General features: G+C 31.5%; 1 protein-coding gene across 3 annotated transcripts in view; it reads right to left on the minus strand.

The window, feature by feature from the left end:
- LOC108912027 (transcription factor CP2-like protein 1) overlaps positions 1-24651 on the minus strand; it is a 68055-nt gene that overhangs the window by 35442 nt on the left and 7962 nt on the right. For 2 of the 3 annotated variants that reach the window (XM_023455525.1, XM_023455524.1), the window contains exon 2: positions 444-555. In XM_023455525.1, coding sequence (XP_023311293.1) covers positions 444-555 — 112 coding nt within the window. Of the gene's footprint in view, positions 1-443; positions 556-18052; positions 18154-24651 lie in introns of those variants that run through there. The other variant, XM_018717167.1, reaches the window with a different exon arrangement.

Below are 24651 nucleotides of genomic sequence, written 5' to 3' on the forward strand. Positions count from 1 at the left end.
ACATCGGATCCGAAAGAATATAACATGTAAATAGGATTTTTCATATATACGTTTTTCCAAAAGTTCCCCAAGGATTTATATTTTCCCTTGCACATAAATTTTGTACTGTTTTTCTATAGTTAACACAATTTTCAAAGACTGATTCAAATAAGAAATTAGTTTGGCATATGTATTCCAACTTATCTAGTATTTATATTTTATATAAATTAAACAAAAATTGAATTTGCTGACATAAAAAAATATTTTTCGTTTAAAATTGGAAGCAATTTTATTTGGCATAGGATTTTTTTTAGTAGTTTATTTTAACTATATCACATTGTAGCTAAAAGAAGGACGTTAAATCTGACTCACCCTGTATAATAAACTGATATTTTGTTAATCGATATAGAATGTTATCATTTACAAAAATGAGTCTTAAATAGAAAACTTATTTATTTATTTACCTGACGTTGTATGTATTGCTGGCTAGTTCTGTGCCAAGATTTAGAGAAGTTTCGATATCGTTATTGAGATCTGCATAATCCTCAACTTGCCAGTGAGGCATTTTAGCTGTACCTGTAAGAAAATAAAAAAATGTGATTACAAATAACATTAAAAAAGGTAGTAATATATATTTTACAAATCACATTTTCTTGCATATGAAAGTATTGATAGGATTTATTTCTATTTTTATCAGTGTTTTCATTGATGCAAACGATTTTACTTTAGTTGTGTCTAAAATGTGGAGGTCATCATGTATTGTAAAATTTGAAAATTTAAACTCATATAAAAAACGAACACATATTGAAGTGAGTACAACCTAGAGTTGTTACATAATACATTTAGGCAAATTTAGTCTCATTTAAAATTTAAAATTATGCGATACAAAAAGGGAAAGTAAGAAAGAATGTATGTTATAAATCCATGATAAACTGCGTTGCTGTCTTGTTTGATTGGAAGGTTAAAAACAATAATTTATAATAAATACTTAAAACAATAACATAAAAGATCTTGATAAATCGGTACTTAATTATTTATCTCAAGATTAAGGAACTAATTATACAGGATGTCCTGAATTAAAAATAACAAATAACAGATTTTGATAAATCAGTAGATAACTATTTATCTCAAGATCTTATCTCAACTATTATCTCACTTCTATTATATCTCAACAATATATCTCTAGTATCTCATCTCACCTATTTATCTCAAGATTAAGGAACTAATTATACAGGATGTCCTGATTTAAAGATGTACATACCATTATCATAATAACTAAAAAAATGTACCTTAAAACCACGCATATTTGTAAACTATAACTTCCTCAAAATTGCAATTCCTAAGTCTGCTATGATTTTTTTACAGTTTTTGAAAAACTGTAGCAGCAATTTTTTTGGTTTCAAGTCTTATATGTCTATAAAGGTCTGGTTTTAATTTAAATTATTTTATTTTTATATTCATTTTACTATTTTTGAATTAAAGTCAATTTGCACTTTTGCTCGAACAATTTACACTTTTTCTCGTGAAGGAGTGTAGCATAACGTTGTATTATTAGATTTCGGAAAAAAGATCAAGAATTGGCACCTATAAAAAAATCGCAGTAGGCTTAGGACTTGCAATTCTGATGAAGTTAGTTTTAAAATATGTACGTTCTTAGGGTCTATTATAAAAATTTTATTTTCATTAATTTTTATTTTTTATCCAATTTAGAGATGCGTAATTAATTATATTTTCAGTTACTATAAAAATAATTATAAGTGTAATTATTTTGATTTCTGTTCATTTTCTAACAAATAATATAGTAAGTAAATACATAAAGAGAATTTGAAGTGTATTAGGTGTTTCAGGGAATATCATTGTAGATCTAATTAAAAATTACATTTTAGTATTTTTGAACAAATTGTAAACTGTTATAATTACAATTTCTACTCTAGATCATCGCCTTACAAAAATTTCGTGAACATATATGGTGTTATAAATATAACAAACATTTTCTAACTTTCCATAACAACTTCAAAATTGTTTATGGAATAAGTATGAATGAACAAAAGCACTTGTTTTTAGCTAATCGATTCAAAAACTCTGTTTTTGCACTGTAGTTTAGTTAACCGTAGGTAATTTCATTAATTTAGAAGTATATTTCTCAGTTTTGAAACTCAACATCCTAAATAAAATGTAATATAATTTAGCTCAACTTTTGGCTAAAAATATATTACTTGTTTAGATTACATTAGGCTTATAGACACGTTTATTAATTACAGAAAAGGTAAAGTAACAGAAAACATTTAAGGTTAACAAAATATGCATCCTGATTTATATTCTGAGATGAATTAAATTAATTAAACTATTTGTTAAATCTAATAACTAACATTGTCTGGTTCAGTCAGTAACTTTATATTTAAATATCTTAATTTATATTTAAAAGCTAAATAATAGCAAAGCAAAGTATGCCATATACTCTATGGAATGGTCCAGATTGCTTTTTCTAATTGCCTGTATGCTATTACGTACCTACCTTTAACTTTTAAATATAAAGTGCGTTTTACAATTAAAGTTGCTGACAACCAGACATACTGTTAACTGGTCTTTTAGTGTGGAATTCAAGTTACACAGTTTCTTGTTTATAATATATGCACTTTGAAACGGTTTATAAACGACTTGAACACTCACAACTATAGTCCTACTGCTTCAAAGTAGCTACTTGTGTTATTTTACTCTATTGCTCATTTTGTTATTTCCTCGATTAATAAATTTGGATTTATCGTTTTAATGTGGAAATTTTAATAGACGCTAAAAGTAATACAATTTACGCCAATAAATGTGAATGTTTTCCAGAGGCCAGACATTTCGTTGTATCTTTGCAGATGGTATAAGTATAAAGCTTGACAAGTGAACAACGAAGTGACAAACAAACTCTTGGAAGTGTGATATTTTATCCAGAGAAACCGTTCACTCGACGAGCTGTGTGCCCCTCTTAATTGAAAAGGTCGCATCACAATTAGTATTGACGTCACACCGCAATTTTTTACTTAACAGATCGTGTGTCTGTAATGTATGTACGCGGCAATTTTACAATTTGTGTCTCATGGCCTGGTTCAGTCATACTTTGGGATGTTCATTCATTTTGCGAAGACCACAAAGCTTTTTGTGTACACGTGCAAGCAAAATGAGGTCTGCAAATGTATGTGATATTAAGCTTTAAAAATTAAGTTCTGCTGTTTCTGCAACAACTAATTTAAGTCAAGGATGTTCTAAAGTTAGGTTTTGAGACAGTTTCCATTCTTCTACATATATACACTCTTTATTCAACTAAATTAATGTCCTTAATATACAAAATATCAGGGGCAACAAATATCTTATTGGTGGACATGAAGTAGAGTTCACTTGCTATTGACAGAATTATAGAAAATTAACAAGAATTCAGGAGTTAACTTTTCATTTCCGTCGCCACAAAATCTCAGTTTGAATGAACAAAAATGATTTTCTTATGTTTACAGTCTACAGAGAAGTCAAATATTTAACATGCATAAATAATCCATATTGCATGGAGTTTATGGATTTTTTAAATTCAATGAAACCAGGCCTTATGCACTACTTGATAACCACGATATATATCAGCAAACTAAGGATACAAATTAATATACTGGAATGCCACTCTTCGTGTGAAGAATAGTTTTAAGATAACTGAGGTTTTGGTATATTTTGGCGTGCTGACTTTTGTGATCAATTTTAATAAAGTTAAAAAAAGATATGAGATTTCACCTAACTTTCCATTAGGGACTGCAAAACCGGAAAAATCGGGATAATCAGCACGCCACCGTTACCAGCTCCAACCAACAACGACATACAGAGGCCGATACTTCCCGATTAAGCCGGTCGCTCCATCCATAATCATGAGGCGCGTGAAAGTAGGTACACTTTAAACCGATGTTTCCCGATACAACAACCCTCATTCCCGACGACTCGATTTACGCGTCGAGCCTGAAAATTAGGTTCGAATTCGGAAATTCCAAAAAATATTATGAAATTCGGACCTAATCAACACAACACCCCGTCCATTACTATTTGGGAAGATTCTATAATCCGGAGAGGCCATAAACCGAGATCGCGATTTGCCGCCATTATAGTTTTGGAAGCTTATCTGAATGTGAACCAAGGGACGCCAGACACCAAATTCACAAGTGATCGAATGTCGACTTTGGGCATTTGAGCTTTAAGCAGGGGACATATACCCGCCCAGAGTGTGTACTCCCCTTTTTACATTTACGCTAGTAACTCGAATTTTACCTCGTACTGTATAACCCAGAATAATATACATGCGCATTAGCACATTGTTATTAGCCCAAATAAATAATTTGTAAATAAATTTTCTTAAAAATTTGTATATCCAAGTTAGACTTCTTACAAAAATCCCATCCTCGAGCTCATTAGCTTCCTAAGCTCTTCAAGCTTCCCGTCTAGGTCAGTCCTTGCCTACGATGAAGATCCACCTCTACGGGTAATGAGCTCATTAGCTCCCCGACACTATACCTACTACGAGGTGTAGTGCCCAAGCTTTGACAGCTTACAGGTTCCCATCAGGAACCTCAGAACTTAAGTGTCTAGTCACCACAAAATCATAGTTCTAGTACTCGAAGTGTTAGAAAAATCCTAAGATTTCGTAGAATCAGTGCAAAACACTGTACAGGGTCAGTCGAAACCCTCAAACTTGAACTCACATACAGGGTCAGTTGAAACCCTAATTGAACTAAACAAGTACCTAACTGAAGTGTAACATCTGTGTCTTGGATTACAAATTCCATTGTGGACTCTTCTTTAGCTACCAACAACTCGTCATCTATGGAGAACGCAGGCCTCAGAGCCTTCACCCCTACCACATGGGTAACGTCACGAAGGAGGTGCACAAGCTACTGGGAGCTCGTTTATCGCCGAGCGGACTATTAGCTTCTCAGCACCGTTGATAAAAAAGGACCCAGACCAAATCATATCCGAGCCGATAGCCAATCAAGTAGTTTCACGACTGTATTTGACTACATTTTTATCATGACAGATTTAACATAACGAGCCTTATATGACATTCGGTCCAATTTAACCATACGTGATATGCCATGACAGATTGGCACAGGGTACACATAGTTAAGAGCGCTACAGGCATGCAGCAAAAGAAAGATGTAGCATCATTGGGGAAACGAAATTACTGTGTATGCAGCGCCGAAACTTATAATTTTTTGAGACGGAAGAATTGTTTTTTTTTTATTTTTTCTAAGTATAATATTAACCTATACTCCGCGGTCGAAATTATAGAGAGTGACTCATCGCTAGCTTTTGGACTAGTAAGGCGGATGAAGCGTGCCGGGAACGAAAATCCATTGGCGTGTCTGCGTAAAAGGCAACAAGATATAGAAAATGTTGAAAAAAGATAATAAAACATAACATCTAATATTTTCTACGGTTTGCTATAATCGGCATTTTGATCCATTTTAATTATTACAGCATTTTAAAACGTCCCAGTTGTGTTTTTTTAATTTATAAATTTATTATAGCCATGGAATTAGACCTCTCGTCGCTTATGCTATGACGTTTCTCAGGACTGGTAAATCAAGTCCGTTTACACCCACTAAAAAAGCATTTCCCTATTCCCTACCAAGTGCAAAAGACAGAGATAGAATATAGATCGACGTTCAGTGTAACTCAGTCTATAGACGATTATAGATTCTATCGATGTGCGTAGCGAGCGGCACAAAGATAAATAATATTGAACCGTATAAAAATCATTTTATATTTTATACGCATTATAGTAATAGTGTTTTTATATTATGTCTGAATCACTCTGTATAATTTCGACCGCGGAGTATAGATGTTTTATTGGCAATACTTTTGTGGTGCCTGTAGCCTTTAGCAAAAATAAAAACTAGAATGTAATAATTAAAATTATGCGTTAAAAGCTTCCATGTTGTAAATATTGTATGTATCAATAAAGTTATACAAAAGACTGATTTCTCCTCTATAATAATTTACGTGCCTAATAAAACAATTTTGAATCTTCTTCAAAACCTTTTCATCTTAATTATTTTTTTTAATGGACAAGAATGAAACTTTAATTCGGTAAACCATTACAGCGGCAGTTCTAATGCACTATAATACATATTATTGTCTCTAGTTTTAAGAACACAGATTTGCCTTTCTATTAGGAATGATATCGAACTCGAGAATTTGGACAGTTCGCATCCAGAGATAAAACTTTCTATTTTCTATTGTACCTAAATTCGTTCGTTATTAAATGGAATTATCATATTTGTAGTATGGCAAAAATTCCCAAGTTTCTCAATAGAATATGTTAGACATTACAAATTAGTTCGACCACAAAAATGAGCAATTATGACGAATTTGATAGACTTATTTGATCTCTTTGTACTAACTTCAGGAGGTTTTAATTGAAATAATTGAACAATATAAAATAGAACATTACGTCCAATTAGTAAAAAATCGCTAGAACATCAGTTAGGACACTTTAATTAAGGACAGTAAATTTATTGCCATGTGTTAAATGCTGTATATTTTTTCCTAAAAATGAGTAGTGACCAGTAGCGGTTTATATTTGTATTTTGACTATAAAAAGTGTATATTTATTTGCAATGAGGGACAACTTTTAAAATGTCCTCGAAGCTCAAAGGCGAGCTTCGTATTCGTATCTAAAGCAACAGGTTGGAATACAACAAACAATATATGTATAAGTATGGAAATAAAAGAGACAGACACTGAAGGCGGGATTCCTAAAACGAATACACAGGTCAACAAGGAAGGGTCAAGAAGCAGACACACTAATATGCATTCCCGAAGGATTTTGGTGCGCTGAATCCGAATCTGGCCGCAGAATTGCTCTATCACGTCAGGTTTTTGAGATATCCTGACCTAAATGCGCAAAAACCACTGTTTTTCGTCATATTTGAGGTTATGTAGTAATGCCATCTTTTCTTTAAAAAAAATACATATAATTTAAAAGTACAAGGCTCCCTCTTTCGAATGCCGTTGAGTTTGCTCAAATATATTTTTTTTTCGTTGAGATATCACATGTTGAAATTTCTAAGTTTATCAATTTCTTAATATGCGAAAATCTACTAAGGATCTCTTAGACGTCAAACAGTTGTTGCAGTTCAGAAACTTCATACTCACAAATTTTCAATACATATGAACTCAAACTCCAAATCCACAAACCCCAAACCCACAAACCCTAAACTCACAATTCCTAAACCCACAAACCCCAATCCCACAAAACCCGAACCTACAAACTCCAAGCTTACAAATCCCAGGCCCACCAACTCCAAACCCACAAACCGTATGGGTATAAAGTTTCTGAATTGCAATCGACTGCTTGATGTCTAAGGGATCCTTAGTAGATTTTTGCATATTAAGAAACTGAGAAACTTAAAAATTTCAACAAGTGATATCTCAAAGAAAAAAAAAGATATTTGAGAACACAACTCAATGGCATTCGAAGGAGGTAGCATTGTACTTTTAGATTCAATGTATTAGTTTTTTGAAAAAGAATAGATGGCATTACTACATAACCTCAAATATGACGAAAAACAGTGTTTTTTGCACTTTTAGGTTAGGATATCTAAAAAATCTGACGTTATAGAGCAATTCTGCTGCCAGATTGGGATTCAGCGCACCTAAATCCTTCGGAAATATATGCTTCCAAAAAAAAGTTAAATTTTGTTGGTCTGTGATTAAAGTGTATATTCACACGTATTGATTTAAAATCTAAAAAAAAACTTTTCAATACATTATTAAGACATATTTTAAAATAGACATTTTTTTATAATACTGAAATAAAAGTGAAGTGCAGTTACTATGTTACAGCTGTATATTAGTGCTTTAGTACAGAAATATTGTTGACAAAGCTTCTTGGCCATTTCATATCTCAAAAAAATAAGAGGATCAATTTGTTATATAAATTATTTTGTTAACTGTTCAAAACTGGCCTCTATATCCGTGTGCCGCCGTGGAATTAAAATGTCCCGTTATTGTAATATATTTTTCCGTATGAATTTAAAATTTTTAATTTTGCTGTTTTTATCGAGTTTTGTTTCCATAAATATACTGAAAATATAAAATTTTGTTCGAACTTTAAATTTGTTGTCTAAAAATAATGGGTCGTAATACGTTTAGGAATTCAATAATTTTCATCGATCGACTATACCTGTCCTATATGTAAATATTTTCGAATTCAAAACAATGAATATTAGAACGCAAATTAACACATCAGCATTATTTAATCAAATAAAGTTTTCTGTAAGTTTGGGTAAACTTATGGAAATATGCTTGAAATCGATTTCATTGTAGTTAGTATGTATGTACCTACCTATTTGTTGGAACCCTCTGGTACAATAATTCTATTGAATTAGTTATACTTCGAGTTTTGAATTATTGTTACAGGAAATGTTAAAGGAATTATGTGGTTAAATTGAGAATGGCTTTATATTGACCTTGTACTCCTTGATGTACCTACAATATGCATAAAAAATTATAAACTCAACAAAAAAATTTAAGGAGCACAAAAATTTCCCAAATTTTTTTAATGATTTTTGAAAGGCTGTAACTTCGTGAATAATGGTCATATCGAGAAAAACAAGAGAAATAATGCAAAAATTTTACAATTTCTTTTTCAAAATTACACATGGGCTTAGAATTTTTTTTCTGGCTTAATAAACGTCAGGGCCATTTAGCCTGATTCATCAGTATCAATTTGTTTTTTTTTTCTGTACGACTATTTCGAGATATCGGCTTCGGCTATTGAGTGAAAAGTCCTATTCTTTTTAATCATCGATATCTTATGAACTAATCATCGTACAGCGAACGGAAGGTGAGTTTTAGAAACCTGAATCAATCCTTTTCAAGGGTCTTTTGGTATAATTCACATTTTTTTTAATACTGATTGTGAGTATTAATTTGAAAAAATGCAAAAAAAATTACATTTCCTGCTATTTTGCAAAATCAACGACTACTTTGTAAATACATATTACGAAAAGTACCAATGTTTGTAGGTTTATCCAAATCGATCGGTCGAACAGTTTTCCTTTCCTGAATCGTCAAAGTTCTATAAAAAATTAAGGGAGCAGGTTTATTGCTTATCTACGAAGTTACAGGCTTTCAAAAATCACGAAAAACATTTGGAAATTTTTCTGCTCCTTTAATTTCTTTGCTGTGTAGTTGCCCACACAGGCCGTACTATATGTAATTTTGTAGTGCAATTCTTAAATCAATGTAGGAATTGTAAAATTCAAATAGAATTTAGAATAATAAAATTCAAATAGAATTTCTTCATTTTGATGTTTAAGCACATCTCCGAGTTGTGAGATAATTCTATTACGTCGTTACACCAAAGCGCAATTTGAGAAATTTCTCAGGACAATAATATAAAGAAAAATCATTATAAGCACCTTTTTTGTGGTATCTATGTTGGGTATCGTAGAACTAATTATGTACCAATATACAGGTAGCTAAATATATGTACTGTTAGGGTATTATTTCGACTGGGGTCGTTGTTTATAAAACAACGATAAGAAGTGAAGGCGAAGGCGCGGAAATTCGGACTGAAAGGCAGGGACACGAGAGAACGACCAGAGACGACTGACGAGGTGTTGTGTTGAGATACCTATAATTTGGTCATTGTTTTATTCTCAAATAAAGTTATTTTGTGAAAAACTGTGCAGTACCTACTGCCATTGCCCTAAGAGTTGCAAAAAGAGTTATTAGTCGAATTTCTTTTCGTCACTTATACCCATTTGCAAGATCAACAACGATTTGTTTGTAGGAAAGTATTCTACAAAGATCTCATCATAGATAGGTCTCTCACAGTAGTTGTTAACTGGGCTCTATTTTAAAAGTTTATTTACAGAGTGATACATTAATAATGGTACACATCTTAAACGAACATTGCTGACATCAAATTATGATAATTGAGGTGAATATCTCTTATTCGAATATTACTCCGTTTTATTTTAGGTACAGGTTGTCAAAGTCAAATAAATATTTTGGATTTTTTGTAATATTTTGAGTATCTCTGGACGAATTATCTTGAAAATTTTGTAATTTAATAATTTCTTGCTGGAAACCCAGATTTTCGAAGAGCAAAAAAGCTATACCATTTTCTTACACCAGAAGAGTGTATGTAAGTAGCCCTCCCTAGAAGTGACTGCAACACTGTTGCAACAAACCATGTGTGTATAAATTTTCAAGATAATCCTTATAGAGATACCCAAATATTACACATAATCGTATATGTTAGACATATTTAGTTCAATTGTCATAGTTTATATCTGCAATCTTCCCTTAAGAAATGAACTATTATTAATCAGTCACCGTGTATGAGTAATTACGTAGGTACTTTGCGCTGGACTCGTTATTTTCGCGCGTTCTTCACGTTCATTCATACGTCAAGTTTCAGCACTTCCTAATAGTCGTCGTTGAGTAACTATATGTATAGTATTTATAAACAATGGTGATACATATGTCCTAACAAAGAACAGTGTATATTTAATAATATTGTTGAGCATTTTACTTGGAATACGAGTAAAGTACGCACAGACGAACATTTTAACATTTTAAACATGAATGTACACCATGTGATAACGACAAGTGGTGCTTCTGCCTTCATACTTTCCTTATAGGTATACAGGGCTGGAAAATCCACATGGTCCATCTGCCTTTACATGAGAGCGACAAAGTCAAGTAAAGAAATCCGTGCGATAGACAAGGATGGCTATAGTAAAGACGTTTCATAAGCTGAATAGTCACCGACCGTTTCGCGTTAGAAGGGGGAGTGACTCTTCAGATTATGAAACGTCTTCAATGTAACCTTGTCTATCGCACGGATTTCTATGACTTACTTTATCGCTCTCACGTAACGACCGAGGTACCATGGGGACTTTCCGACCCTGTATAATATTAGGTATGAAAAAAAAAATAAAAATAGCCGTGGTTGAAACGTTTCTTTTTACAATCTCATTTTAAAAAAATTTTATTGTAAGATAAATGTCTGATTCCATAGTATGGGACTTTTTTTGTACTCATCAATTGCCAATCATTTTTCCCTGCTCTATCCTTTTTTTTTTTTCACTTAAAATCAGTAAGAAAATCACTTAAAATATCATGAACGTTACAGATACCGTAGTCGTTGCGCACCAATTAGCAACTGGATTTCTCTGAGCAAACTATTTACCGACAAGCCGTGGATAACGCTTGGCGTATTCGGAGACAAGTACTGATTAGTCGAATTTGAACGTGTACGTTTTGCTCGTTCGGTTCGTTCGTAGTAAAATACTCAAGTCTGTACCCACTAGTGTTGTAACAAATGCCAGTTTTTAAGCATTCGCGAATGCGAACATCTGTTAACATTCGCGAATGCGAACGCGAATACGAATTTTTAAATCTAGCGCCGTTTATCTATGATTCAAAATATGCCGCGCGCGACGAACATAATATTTTCGGTGACAGCGGCGCTAGAGGCTAAAGAAATTAGCGTTGTTAAGTTGGTAGAACGGTATTTGTGTATGATTGGAATTTTGTTTTGTTTTCGCTACCGGCTCAGATGAGTTTGTGAATTGTGAAGTTAGACTGTTGTTAGTTATTTCTTAACTTTTTTGTTTAATTTACCTAATATTGTTTTCACATTCTGTATTTTTCTTTTACGTCCATATTCGCAAAATATTCAAAGATATTTGCGAATGCGGATATTCGTTACATCACTAGTACCCACCTTTATATTAATAAGTAGTACTTGGTAAAAGTTCTGACAAACGATATACACAAGTATTTACATTTTATTTTCTTGTTAACCATCTTAAGCAGCGGGAAAAACGAAAATGTGCTTTTTTCTGATTAAATCTAACACGAATACTTTTTATAAATGTTGACAAAGATGCAAATAAAATGTTTCAACAGTTTTTTCTAATTCTGCATATTTGATATAGGACACTTTTACACATAGAAAATGTCGCATTTGTTAATTTTTGTAGATGGTAAATCAGACGTCACAAATTATATATTTACTGAGAATTGTTTGTGTTTATTCAAGACGTTTAATTTACGTTTTTATCTAAATCTTTGTTTTTATCTTTAAAAAATTTATATGCAATGTTATATTTGTTCAAATAATAATAATCCATATGTTACTTAGAAAGAATTTTTTATGGTTTGTAATTTGATAATTTACAGTTCTTATCTATAAAATAAATTTTACAACTGCAATCTCAGATTTAATTACATTTTTGCATCAAATCGGCTTACTGACTCAAATGTTTTATCCCTATCAGTAAGACTTAAAGGGACACGCATATTTAGGCAGAATCTCGTATACTAGTGATTGCATGTTAGAACTTCAGTATAAAAAAATTATTATTGAAAAATATTTTTGTTTCTATTTATTAATTCATTCTTATTGCAGTAGGTTTACGAAAACTATAAGAAAACATTTAGGGAATATTTCTGCTCATAAAAATAATACGTTTGTATGACATTTTATTGAAATCTCATAAAAATTTTTTTAAAGTTGATATTTAGCTTAGCCATAACTTTTTCAGTTAGTTTAACTTATTTTAAACTTGATGTACATATTGCGCTATAAAAAAGTAAGGAAGTTCCACTCACATCGCACTCGATATAATGTATAAATTTCTGTCCATACCTAATTGACTGAAATTTTCAGTCTATTAATATGAGTACAATAGCAATTTTATGAGTGAAACAAGAAGAATTGACGAATCTTAGTTTCTCGAGTGACTGCCTTTTTATTTATTATTTATTTTTATTAATATCTAAACTTTCTATTTATTATAAATACACCTATTTACTTATAATAAATAAATATACATATAAATAATATTATTAGTTTATTTACTATAAGTATATAAGAATAATTAAGGGTTGTTTTCTCTAATATGATTCAAATGTAACTATTATTGAGTTTTTTACACTTGATTACACTGAAGTTAATTAGACGCCACATACTTACCTATTTCAATTTGTTATGAGTTCATCTAACATCGTTGTTATAATGCTTAATTTTCAACATTTAGTGAAATTTTTTTGCTTATAACAAATGCAATAAAATTAATTGAGTAGAATTTAACACTTATCCAAAAGTGTTATTGCAACAATTATATCTTAACAAATTTTCTTGAAATAGGTATTTCAAATAAAAAGGATTTAACAACTAAATAATAAAATCGAATTTAAAAAAAGTTTATTGAACAAAACTAATGGATTTATCATGACACATGGCAGGAGGTGCAAAAAGGCTGTTATAAGACAGTAACTACGAATAGGTTATGTTATTGTATGTTATTTATTACTTCTAATAATTCATTTAGTTAACGAATCTTAATCAGCACTCAAAATACTGGGCCTTAGATATATTTACTGTACTTAACACACTTTTCCATAACAGATGTTCTACCAATGTTAACTGGGTAGGAGGATAAACAATGCATCCAACTGGCAAACAAAACTCCTGAATGGGAGATTTGGAAACATTCATTCTGACTTAAGTTTGGCGCTTTATAGACAATAAATCGCACTTTTTGTAAAACTTCTTAAGAGTAAGATTTCTTAGATTACAGCATTTCATTAAATTGTATTTGTTTTCATTTCAGTAAAGAACCATGTTTTATTTCTGTTAACAGGCTTCTAATAATGTTAAACGTTGTTTGTTTTCAAAGCCTTCTCAGTCAGAAAACTTAAATATCGTTGGTATTTTGAAAATTTTATATTTTCCGCAAATCTACACAAAAAGTATATCGTTTTTGAAATAAAAAACACAAGTTGTGGTCATATCAATAAAACTAAAAATATTATAACATTTATTTTTATGCCATCGAATGTATCTCAAAAAAGCGCCCGTAGAATGTTTAAACCGTTTTAAGATATCTTGAACGCGAAACGAGGAAACGTCGTATAGCTCGAAAACGGTAACAGATAGAGAGATGCTGTCTGCGCCATTGTATTTTCTCGAAAAAAGAGCTCTGGATTCGTCTATTAGATTTGCTCTTTCTGACAGATTCGCAGTATCCCTTGAAAACCGACCAATTTGAACCACTTGGTACAGTGAAGAGATATACAGGGTCGGAACGCGTAACAAAGAAAACTTTTTACAGTAGCTAGTAGATACCTCTGTTTGTAAATCTAGTGACCTTGTTTCCCCTACTGAGAAGTTATTCAAATGGAGTACAGTGCTCAGCTGCATTTAAAGTTCATTTAGTTTTTATTTAAGTATACTTTCTAAAATTACTTAAAAATCCCAAGAAATAAAGCAAAATTCCCTATTTTCCCAATTCCAAAAAAATCTGTAGATCTGGCATCACCTTAGACAAATTGTACTGCCCTCTGTTAACGGATTGTATTAACATATCGGAATACGAAGTCGGAATTTATAAGTAGTGACATCTATTACAGAAAAGGCAAACGATGAAAACAAAGATGACCACCGGTCGCTGAATTACAAGTGGAAGTGGATCTTATTTGTGGAAGGGTGAAACGGGCGGTGACTATGAGACGCCTTCATTATAACCATCCTTCTCTATCGCATGGATTTCTACGACTTACTTTATCGCTCTCACGTAACGGCCGATGAACCATAGGGACTTTCCAACCCTGTAGATTCTAATTTGCTTAGATATTATAAAACACTGTTATAAACTCATTGAAAATTAGGCATAAAAACGCCCCTCTTAAGTAGAAATGAGTTTTTTAGAGTATCTTTATAATCGCTGTTTTACTGGAGGATAATTAATCAGTTTTAGTTCAAATATTGTCAAAAATGAGTAAAATATATTCAATAATTTAACTCGGTACTTTTAATTACACCAATTATTTAGTGTATTGATAATAATGAACTGTCTACAAAATTGGTTATAACTCTCTTATTTAGTTTTTCAAAAGATTAAACAGCTTTCCATTATTAAAAACTTTACAAAAAGGCCCTCTTCTAAATCGATAACCATAATTTAAAAAAAAGTTAATAAGTAAACGCATTTTTAACTAATAAATAATAATTTAAAGAATGTACTTTAGGGCTATGTAACACCAATAATACTGAGTTCTCAAAAAAATTATATCAGGAAGCTGTACCATTTTTATGATTTTATTTTAATTACATTAAATATTTTATTCATAATTTCCACACTCGTTATAAATAATTTTAATTTATATTTAACAAATGCTAGAAGAAGAAAACAAAAACAAAAGATGTTTTAGTTGTAAATTCCACATAAAAATTAAAAATATATTTCCTATATCCCACTTTACAAATAAAGGTACCTATCTCTCTACTTTTACTATTACTTTAATTCGAGCACCAACAGCAATTTAAAAGTTCATGCGCCTACGGTGGTAAGTGGAGCAACATTTTTTTAATAATATAAAATTTATTTAGATGGCAAATTAAAATGTTTTACTTTAGATTCCCTTTATTGCTGGTTACAAAAATGTTATTACAAATACAAACAAATTTTTCCACAAAACAATTTTTTTGAAACTGATTTAATTCCAAGGTTACTCGGTTAATATTAGTCAGGCTTGCTGCTATTCTATAAATTGACTAAAGGCTAAATTTAAACTTTGCTTCAAAGTATCACATACAAATAAAAATCGTTAATGTTTGCAATATCAATAAACTCTATTTTTCATGCACGATTGAATTGAAAGCGCAAATCATTGTTGTCGGTGGCACGTGGATCAAACGAGTGCTTCTAATATTTATTATTTGTCCTCATTGTAACATTTGAATATCCGCAACGTTGTTTATTTATTGACCAGTGGCGGCTGCAAAGAGGGAACCAAACTTGAAGTAAATCCTCAAGAAACAGTTGTTACAAAGTATATAATATCCCCATATTCATACATATAACAATCGACAGTTATTAACATACAATAATATTAGTACTAATAAAAAATGCTCATACGCATTATTTAAGAACAAATTACAATTTATTGTGATAACTAAATTAAAGTCTTAAGTGTTATAATACAGACTTAAAACCAATGGCTACATTATTTTGATGTAGGCAATACTTTGTTGATATATTTCAGTATGTTTCAGGGATATAAGTACATTAGTACTATTACTAATAGACTATTTTCATACATATGTTAATTTGTGTTGAGAAAGATTACGTTAAATCGTATATACGTCAGATTAAGATACTTACCTAAGATATATTTAGATAATATCATATTGTTTTATCAATTGTATTGTGTTATCAAGATTGTTTTTAACAACTAATTTACAGGCTCATCCAAACTTCATAAGTAGCTAAGTCATTTTTCTATCACTTCTTTCACGCAAAGAATTGTCTAAATTTAATTGGAACACTTTTATATATGTTCAGTTAATTCTACTCAAAGTTATTTTTTAATTACTTCCATCCTGATTTGATTAAAATTTACCTTATCAATAACCCTTTTCCTAATATACGTAGGGAAGATAACAGGTTATAAATGCACTAAATTAAAGATATTTTGTGAATCGATTGATTCATAAATGATTCCAATCCACGTTACCGCCGAGCTTAGGCAACGAACATTGCACGTCTGACACTGTCAACGAAAAATCTTAGCGTCACCAATATTAATGAATCATTTGCAATGATCAATGACCAACCGTTACACTCGAGATAATACGATCGCTGATTGGTTGAATAAAATCTCGTGAAAACTTACAGGAATCACCTGCCGGTAAAACAGAATGTTATATTTTAATGTAGATAATCTTGATCTTAATGTTTTAATAATTTTCAATTTTACGAAATTAAATTACCAACGTGAGGCAAATGAAATTAATGTTCCAAACAAAATTATGGGTCACTTGGCTTATAATTATTTATGAAGGCTCTCTATGTTACACGTGATTAAATGGAATCACAAGAAATTTGATTATACAGGGTGGCGAATATGTGGGCAATCTCTCGTATTTATACAGGAGACGTTAAATAACATGACAAGTTCCTATAAAAATTTTCCCTAGAGGGCTCCCTTACATGCCCCTAAAAATTGATTTTTTTTTAATAACTTTTAAAATACTTTGTGTAATTTAATTATTTATAGGAAAAAATAGGCATAGAAAGAATGCAAATTTCATCGGTTTACTTCTCTTTACGGTTGTAATAAAAATCATATTAAACAAAAGTAGTTTTTTCTCGAACAGTTCATTTTATTGATATCAACCAAGAGTGCCTTTTCTTTAGTTTAGGATTCAAGCTATCTAGAAATATATATATAAATATTTTTGTGCCTTTACCGTACCGTTTAGTGTAAAAAAAATTAAATTATTGTGCTATAGCTAGTCCGTCCCTGGCAAACTAAATAAGCCATATTGTTTTCATGTGTCAATTTTTAAGGAGTCTTATCTCTTGTCCATAGTGTTAAAAAATAATTAAAACAAAGTATTTTAAAAATTTATTTTCAGGGGCGTCCTTAAGAGGTCTGTATCTCCATAGAGGGTCCTTCTAGAAAAAAAATTTATAGGGACTTGTCATGTTATTTTAATGTCTTCTCTCCAAGGATTGCTCACATATTCTGGGTATTTAAAAAAATAATACAAAAAATTCTGACTGATGAAAAAAATAATTAAAATATAGCACTATATCAAATGATCCCATGGCTGGGAACACCCAGTATAGATATTTATTTTGTGAAAACATTAAGAATATTGTGTTTGATTGTGAGACAGTATCAGGAAATGTCTAAGTTTAATATTTTACCTTATTTTTAAATATCTTAAAATAGGAAGTACCAAACCGTGTCTATTTTTTTAATTGTCCAGTAATAACATGATAATCAGGCAATGATTTGTTTTATTAATGTAAATATTCAATGAAATTATTAAATAAGAGTAATTACTTGAAAGTTTTGGAGTTTCTTGCATTTTGCCTCAAATTTCAAATCTTGGCCGATATTCAGAATTGAATTGAATGCCTAATTTTACGATCTATAATTGTGTATCATCAAGTCATACTCGTCAAACACAAATAACAAACGTTGGTCATTCGATTATTTATAGGTAATTAAGACGTACTTTTAAAAAAGAGATCCATGTTGATGCCGGGCACTACCAAAGAGGTCTACCCCACAATTTGCGGAACGACAGCCTACCACGATCACATTTTCGTTCTTATTTATAATTTTACAGCAACTACTGATGTTATTAATAATTCGAGTTTCGTGTGTCTGTAGCATAAGATAAACGCATGCCATTTTAATGATAAGAGGAGATAAGTTTATTCCTTACGTAAATACACTGTCTCAGTTCTAACTGACCAGACTGTGCAGTCTGGGCACCAGGATGATTGTAGTAGCAGCGTGCTACAAAAATAAATGTCCTGAAGGAGTTTTGATACTTGTGGAAACAGATCCTTGCCCTAAATCGTTATATGTGTTATTATGTTATGTCATATGTATACGTAGGTTTGCGTATATCATACTAAAATAACAATAGTGACCAAGGTCATCCCAACCTCTATCAAAATCAATTTTATAAAAAAACCTTTGCAATTTTCGAAGAAAAAACTGTTTCCGGTATTTTACTTTCTTAAGATTATTGTACAAATTACAAATTGTATTATTTGATTCTGAATGAAAAAAAACACATGTTGAATTTTTTAAAAGTATTATGTAAAAAATAATTACTCGAGAAAAAATATTAAATACTTTTTTTTATTAATTTCGAATTTGGTATTTCAGACTAAATGTCCTAGTCAATATGAAAAGTAAAAAAGAAAACGAAATTAGTGAAGGTGAAGGATTTTCAAATGTTAGGCTGGAAGAGTTTCACACATTATGGGAAAACCCCACTAAGTGGTATTATTATTACAAAATCACTGAAACATATCGGCACTTTAGAAATATGTAGACGATTTAAAATTATTAGCACCGCAGATTTGCAAGGTTAAGTTTGTTTTCTACACGCAAACATTTGTAGTGTAAAATAAGTAAAAACGACTGGTTCCATTTTAAATTTATATTAACGTGTGGTAAGTTAATATAAATAAAAAAAATAATTCGAAAGGATTTCATGAAGAAAATGTTTTTTTTATCTAAAAATACTAGAAAGTATTAAAAGTATCAGGGCAGATCTGTTTTGAGATGGATGTGAGAGGGGGCAAGCAAATTTTTTCTGGGTTACCTTCAGTACAACTCACATAATAAAAGTGTAGGTCCATAGATCTGGGCGAGGTCCGGAACAATTTCAAAATTACAAAAATGTTTAAAAAATTTTAAAAAATACCTATTTTTTACTTATATCTTGGAACCTATGCATAGAACTATTCTGAATGCTCCAACAATAGTCAGCCATCGTGTGTGCGTTCCAGTAGCCCTGATAGCGTTCCTCCATGGTACGGAGGTCCTGGTGGAATCGCTCGCCCTGTTCTTCACTTAGGTCCCCAAGATTGGCGGGAAAATAGTCCAGGTGGTTGTGAAGAAAGTGTAACTTGATGCTCATGTTACATCCAAGCCTTTGAAAGTGACTCATCAGTTGTTCTACGTGTTGAGAAAATTCAGAACTTTTCTTATTTCCCAGAAAATGTTTAACAAGCCAAACAAACTCATTCCATGCCGTTTTCTCAGTCTCTGTCATAGTGTCCGTAAAATTTGAGTCTTTTATTAATGATCTTATTTGTGGCCCGTCAAAAATCTTCGCTTTTATCTTTTCTGCACTCAGTTTTGGAAACTTTTTTGATAAAGGAAACAATTTCCATTTTTGTCAAGACCTTTTACAAATTGTTTTATAAGTCCTAGTTTTATATGTAACGGAGGCAAAATTATACGATCCCTTGATACTGAAGGTGGGTTTATCACGTTCTGTTGTCCTGCAACTAGCGCTTCCCGCGGAGGCCAATCTTTTTTAATCTAATGTTGATATTTAGCTCTACTGTCCCACAAGCAAAGAAAACAGGGATATTTCGTATAACCACCTTGTTGGCCTAAAAGAAAGTTGACCATTTTTAAATCAACACATATGAGCCAATTGTGTTCCACGTGTTTAATTTTGTCTAAAACCAGGCAATAGTTGTATATTCTTCTTTTACTTTTGTGGAATGTGCAATAGGCAACGACCCTAATTTATTCCCATTGTGTAAGAGAACACATTTTAGACTACGTTTTGATGAGTCTATGAATAGACGCCACTCACTAGAAACGTAATTTTGAAGTCCCATTGCAGCCATTAAACCAGGTACATTTTTACAAAATACGAAATCAGTTTCTTCAGCAAAATATTAGAGGAGAATTTGTTCTCTTGTGCGGTAATACGAAATTTTCGTTTCTTTTGTTTCTTTCTTTTAGCCTAGAAGCCAAAATTTCTGAAGCAGCCTTTGGCAGTCCCAGATCTCTGACAAGGTCGTTTAAATCATCTTGGTTGAATAGTTTTGGCGCTTTCAGATCACATTTAAAGTCACTATCACTACTGTCAGTTTTCACCTCAAAATGCATAGGCTCCTCCTGTCAAGCGTCAGCTTGAGGTTCAAGTGATATTTTAGGACCCAAAACACGTCTATGTGCCGACCGTATGGAAGGATATTCCCATTTGGCTCGATTTTTTCGGTTAATGTTCAAGGTTTCAGTCCAAAACATAGCGGTTTCGTACCTAAAGCTATTCCTTTTCTTATTTGTCCACAAACGTAGAAACTCAACGCACGTTTTGCATACCTTTTGCGGAATCCAAGGCTCGTCTTTCATTTCCAGTGTGTGACCAAAGTAATTTTTGTAAGCCTCAATCACGAACGCTGTCACATTCAAACGGTATTCTTTAAATATATACTCTCCGCAAATGAAACAAAAATGATTTAGATCATTGACAAACTCTTCTTGACGATGCCATATCAAATTATATTAAGAAAACTTAATATTTTCTTAATTACAAGCAAATTAACACACTAACACAGCGATACGAGATATAGCGTGACAGCTATATCTCGTAAACAAGAGCTGTTACAAAAAAAAATTAATGAAAACAAGGCAAAAAAATTAAGTTTTTTTGATAATTTTTTAAAAATATTTCAATTGCTCCGAGGGCATTCTAATTTTAGTAAAAAAAACTTTAAAAGTATAATGAAACAACAAACCAAATTTCATTAAAATCGGTTAGATAATTTTTGAAAAAAATTTTCGAATTTTCAAAATGTTGCACAGCCATAGGGCATCTAGATACTTGAGAAAATTTTTTCACATAGAAAAGACCGCTCAACCTTTCAAATGGTTTGAAAAATTGAAAATTGGTTGATTAGGACGGCCACAGCAAATTTTTAAAATCAACACTCTTTTTTGATTTTTAAACAATTAAATTACAATTATCAATTTGCAATTTAGTTTTTTCAAAAATTATAAGTTTAAAGTACTATTTTTTCTTAATTTTATCTGTATTTAACAAAAAAAATAATTTCCAAATAAAAAAAAATATTTTTAATATATTTAAACAAAAATTGTTAAATTAATTGTAATAATTATAACTAAATAGATTTATATTCAGAGTGTTGAAATTTATACGGAAACAAATTTTTTCATTGAAAAAATGCAATAGCATGCAGCATATTTAATGCATAAATAATAAACTTTGTTTATAACAAAATATATGCAAATTAGACAGTTGGCATTGCGATATTCGAATTCCTTAGCTCGCGAGACAACGGATTAAAAATCGGTCCATTAGAAGCCGAGATTTTTTTTATAATACCTTCGCATTTTGAATCTCCTAATTCACTCTCGGAGCGAAAGCCTCCTCCCACTTTTCGTGTTTTGAGTCACTCTTCGCGCGTGCGAGCGACAGCTTTTCCGATGATTTATCTATGTTGCCGATAACATATGGATATGAAATTCTTTTCCAGCTTAGAACTCGGAAAAACGAAGCCACTGGATCAGAGATTATTACTAAATTGTTTATAAATTAACGGTAAATGAAGATAAACTTTGACCGCTTATATCTCGAGAACCAATAAACGGAATTTAAACTTTTTCTTATAGAAGCGTCTTTCCGTGTACTTTAAAATTATAATTTTTGAAAAAACTAAATTGCAAATTGATAAAATGTAATTTAATTGTTTAAACATAAAAAAAGGAGTGTTAACTTTAAAAATTTACTGTGGCTGTCCTAATCAACTGATTTCAATTTTTCAAAAACTATTTGAAAGGTTGAGCAGTCGGTCTTCTCTATGTGAAAAAATTTCAAATACCTATCTAGATGCTTTATTTGAGGCAATATTTTGAAAATTCGAAATTTTTTTTGAAAAAATTATTTTCCGAAAACTTGCGAACCGATTTTAATGAAATTTGGTGTTATATTTTATTATACTTTAGTTTTTTTTACAAAAAAATAGAATGTCCCTAAAGCAATTACAATATTTTAAAAAAATTATCCAAAAAACTTGATTATTTTGCCTTTTTTTCGTCAATTATTGCTATTTTGCAACATCGGTAATAAATTTAAACATTTTTAACTTACAGTATATTGTGCAAAACTCGATTCTAAAACTTTTTTCCTCTTCAATATTCTTCCAAAATGCATCGGTTCCAAGATATAAGTAAAAAACTCAGATAAAAATCAAAATTGGTTTTGTAGAAAATTTTTCTCGCCCTGTATCGTCGGACCAAAGCGGCTTTTCAAAAATCATCAAAGAACAAAACATTCTTAGAATAATCCAGGGAATGACCCTTTGAATGTTTGCCATAGGAAAACTATTTACAGTGCACAGACGAACATAATCATTTTTTAAATTAAATTATTGGGAAACGTCCTGTACAAATAGGTGGTAAAAACTAAATTGACGCCCATTGTACCTGCAGTTATATGTAAACTATAAAGACTTGGAGAGTTTTCAACATTCCCGATAAGAATATGAACTTAACATTCATGTCGCAACATAATATTTCATCATTTAAACAGACAATTAGGCTCTGAAAAAAACATATATTAACATCGAATTAAAACATCCTTGGACTACTTTTTCATACGGGTCTTCACTTAAGCTTCCGACAGTTCCAAATTCAATGGTTGCCAGAAGACGAGGATAGATACATTCTGTAATCGTTCAACGTACATTACCAATTATATGAAGCGTTACCCTAATTAAAGAAAAATAAATTTATCAATACAATCATTTTAAAGTGTGACGCTAGTCTAATTATTCGTAGAAGATGATTTGTCCTAACGGAATAGTCATGTCCAGTCTAGTCACGATAAATTTGCAATAACGTCAGTAATTAAGTGTAGCCGATAGAATAATCCTAAGTTCTTGCACTGTATCCCGAAATTTTGTTTCAAGTTTATGGCCAATCAGTATAAGCTACAGTTGGCCAGGCTCTGAATTAAAATCATTATTAATCGATCGCCAGTTGACAGCTGACAAGCAGGTGACGTTTTCTTTATTTTCGACCACTGAGTTTATAAGCTACGTTATCAGATAAGTCAAACTAAGGGCTGATGCTTGGCCATTAATTTTGACGTTTGTAGGCCGCAGTCGGTCTGTCAACGGAATGTCAATAATTAAACTATTTTTTTCCTTTTAATTTAATGTAGATCCATATGTTTTTATACCAGGTGTCCCATTTTAATTTATCTCGCCAAGGAAGCCTTGCCACCAAGGTCAAGGTCACAGCGAGTTTAAAGGAAATTCTCTTAATATGCAATTCAATTAACAAGGGATTAATTAAATATGTATACAGGTGTTAGGTATTATCAAGCGCAGGAACAAATAATGTGACGAATGAGTGCGGGGAGGACGAAACAAATGTCTCGTTACTCAACAAAGGCATAACTGCTTGAGAATTGAAAACGAGATATTTGAGTAGGTACGTTACAAAGTAAATGAGATTGAGTGACTGTGAAAAATTGAGAAAAAAAGTGTGGACCATTGAATTACGAAGTCATGTAGTTACTATTTCAAGTTTAACTCTTGATTTGATCTTCACATGAACTTTTTATTTGACCTCTTATTACTTTGCAACGTACCCCTTAAAAACATTTGTAGAGGTCACCAGTCATTTCTGTACTCAATCCTCAAATGACCTTGAAGGCCAAACTTAAGGTCAAATCCAAGGTCAGGATGATTGAGTACCTTGATGAAAATATCATCGACTTTGAGAGCAAATATCTTATTCCAAGATTGCTTCAAGAGTGACGAATCGTTTGAACTCGCTTCGACCTTTGCCTTTACCGCAAGGTCAAAGTTGAGATCACATCCGATGAATAAAATTGTCTGCCAAATCCATTCCCAGAGTAGAAAATAGAGGGCACCGTTTAAAATTATGAAGTTGTCCTTCTATTGACTTTAAAGGTCATGGTTAAGGTCAAATTCAAGGTCAGTTGAATTGAACAACCTTCATTTAGGTCATGTTTTGATCGAGGTTTCATTGGCGAGATATTCATGTGTATCGGTTAAAATAACATTATATTGGAATCGATTGTAGGCGTACAAAAAAATGATTTCACAACTAATAAATTAACGGCGACTAGTGCATTAATATGCTGAAACCTTAATTGAGTCGTGCTCAAGAAATGGTAAAGGTACTTAATAAACTTTTAATAGGAATGTGAAAATGGAAGGCAACTTTTTTCGTTTAAGAGACAAAAGTTGTAATTGTTACACTAATTATGATCTGTCTTTTAAATATTATTAAAGCACA

This window comes from Anoplophora glabripennis, unplaced genomic scaffold, assembly GCF_000390285.2.
Source record: "Anoplophora glabripennis isolate ALB-LARVAE unplaced genomic scaffold, Agla_2.0 scaffold600, whole genome shotgun sequence".
Lineage (NCBI taxonomy): Eukaryota > Metazoa > Arthropoda > Insecta > Coleoptera > Cerambycidae > Anoplophora > Anoplophora glabripennis.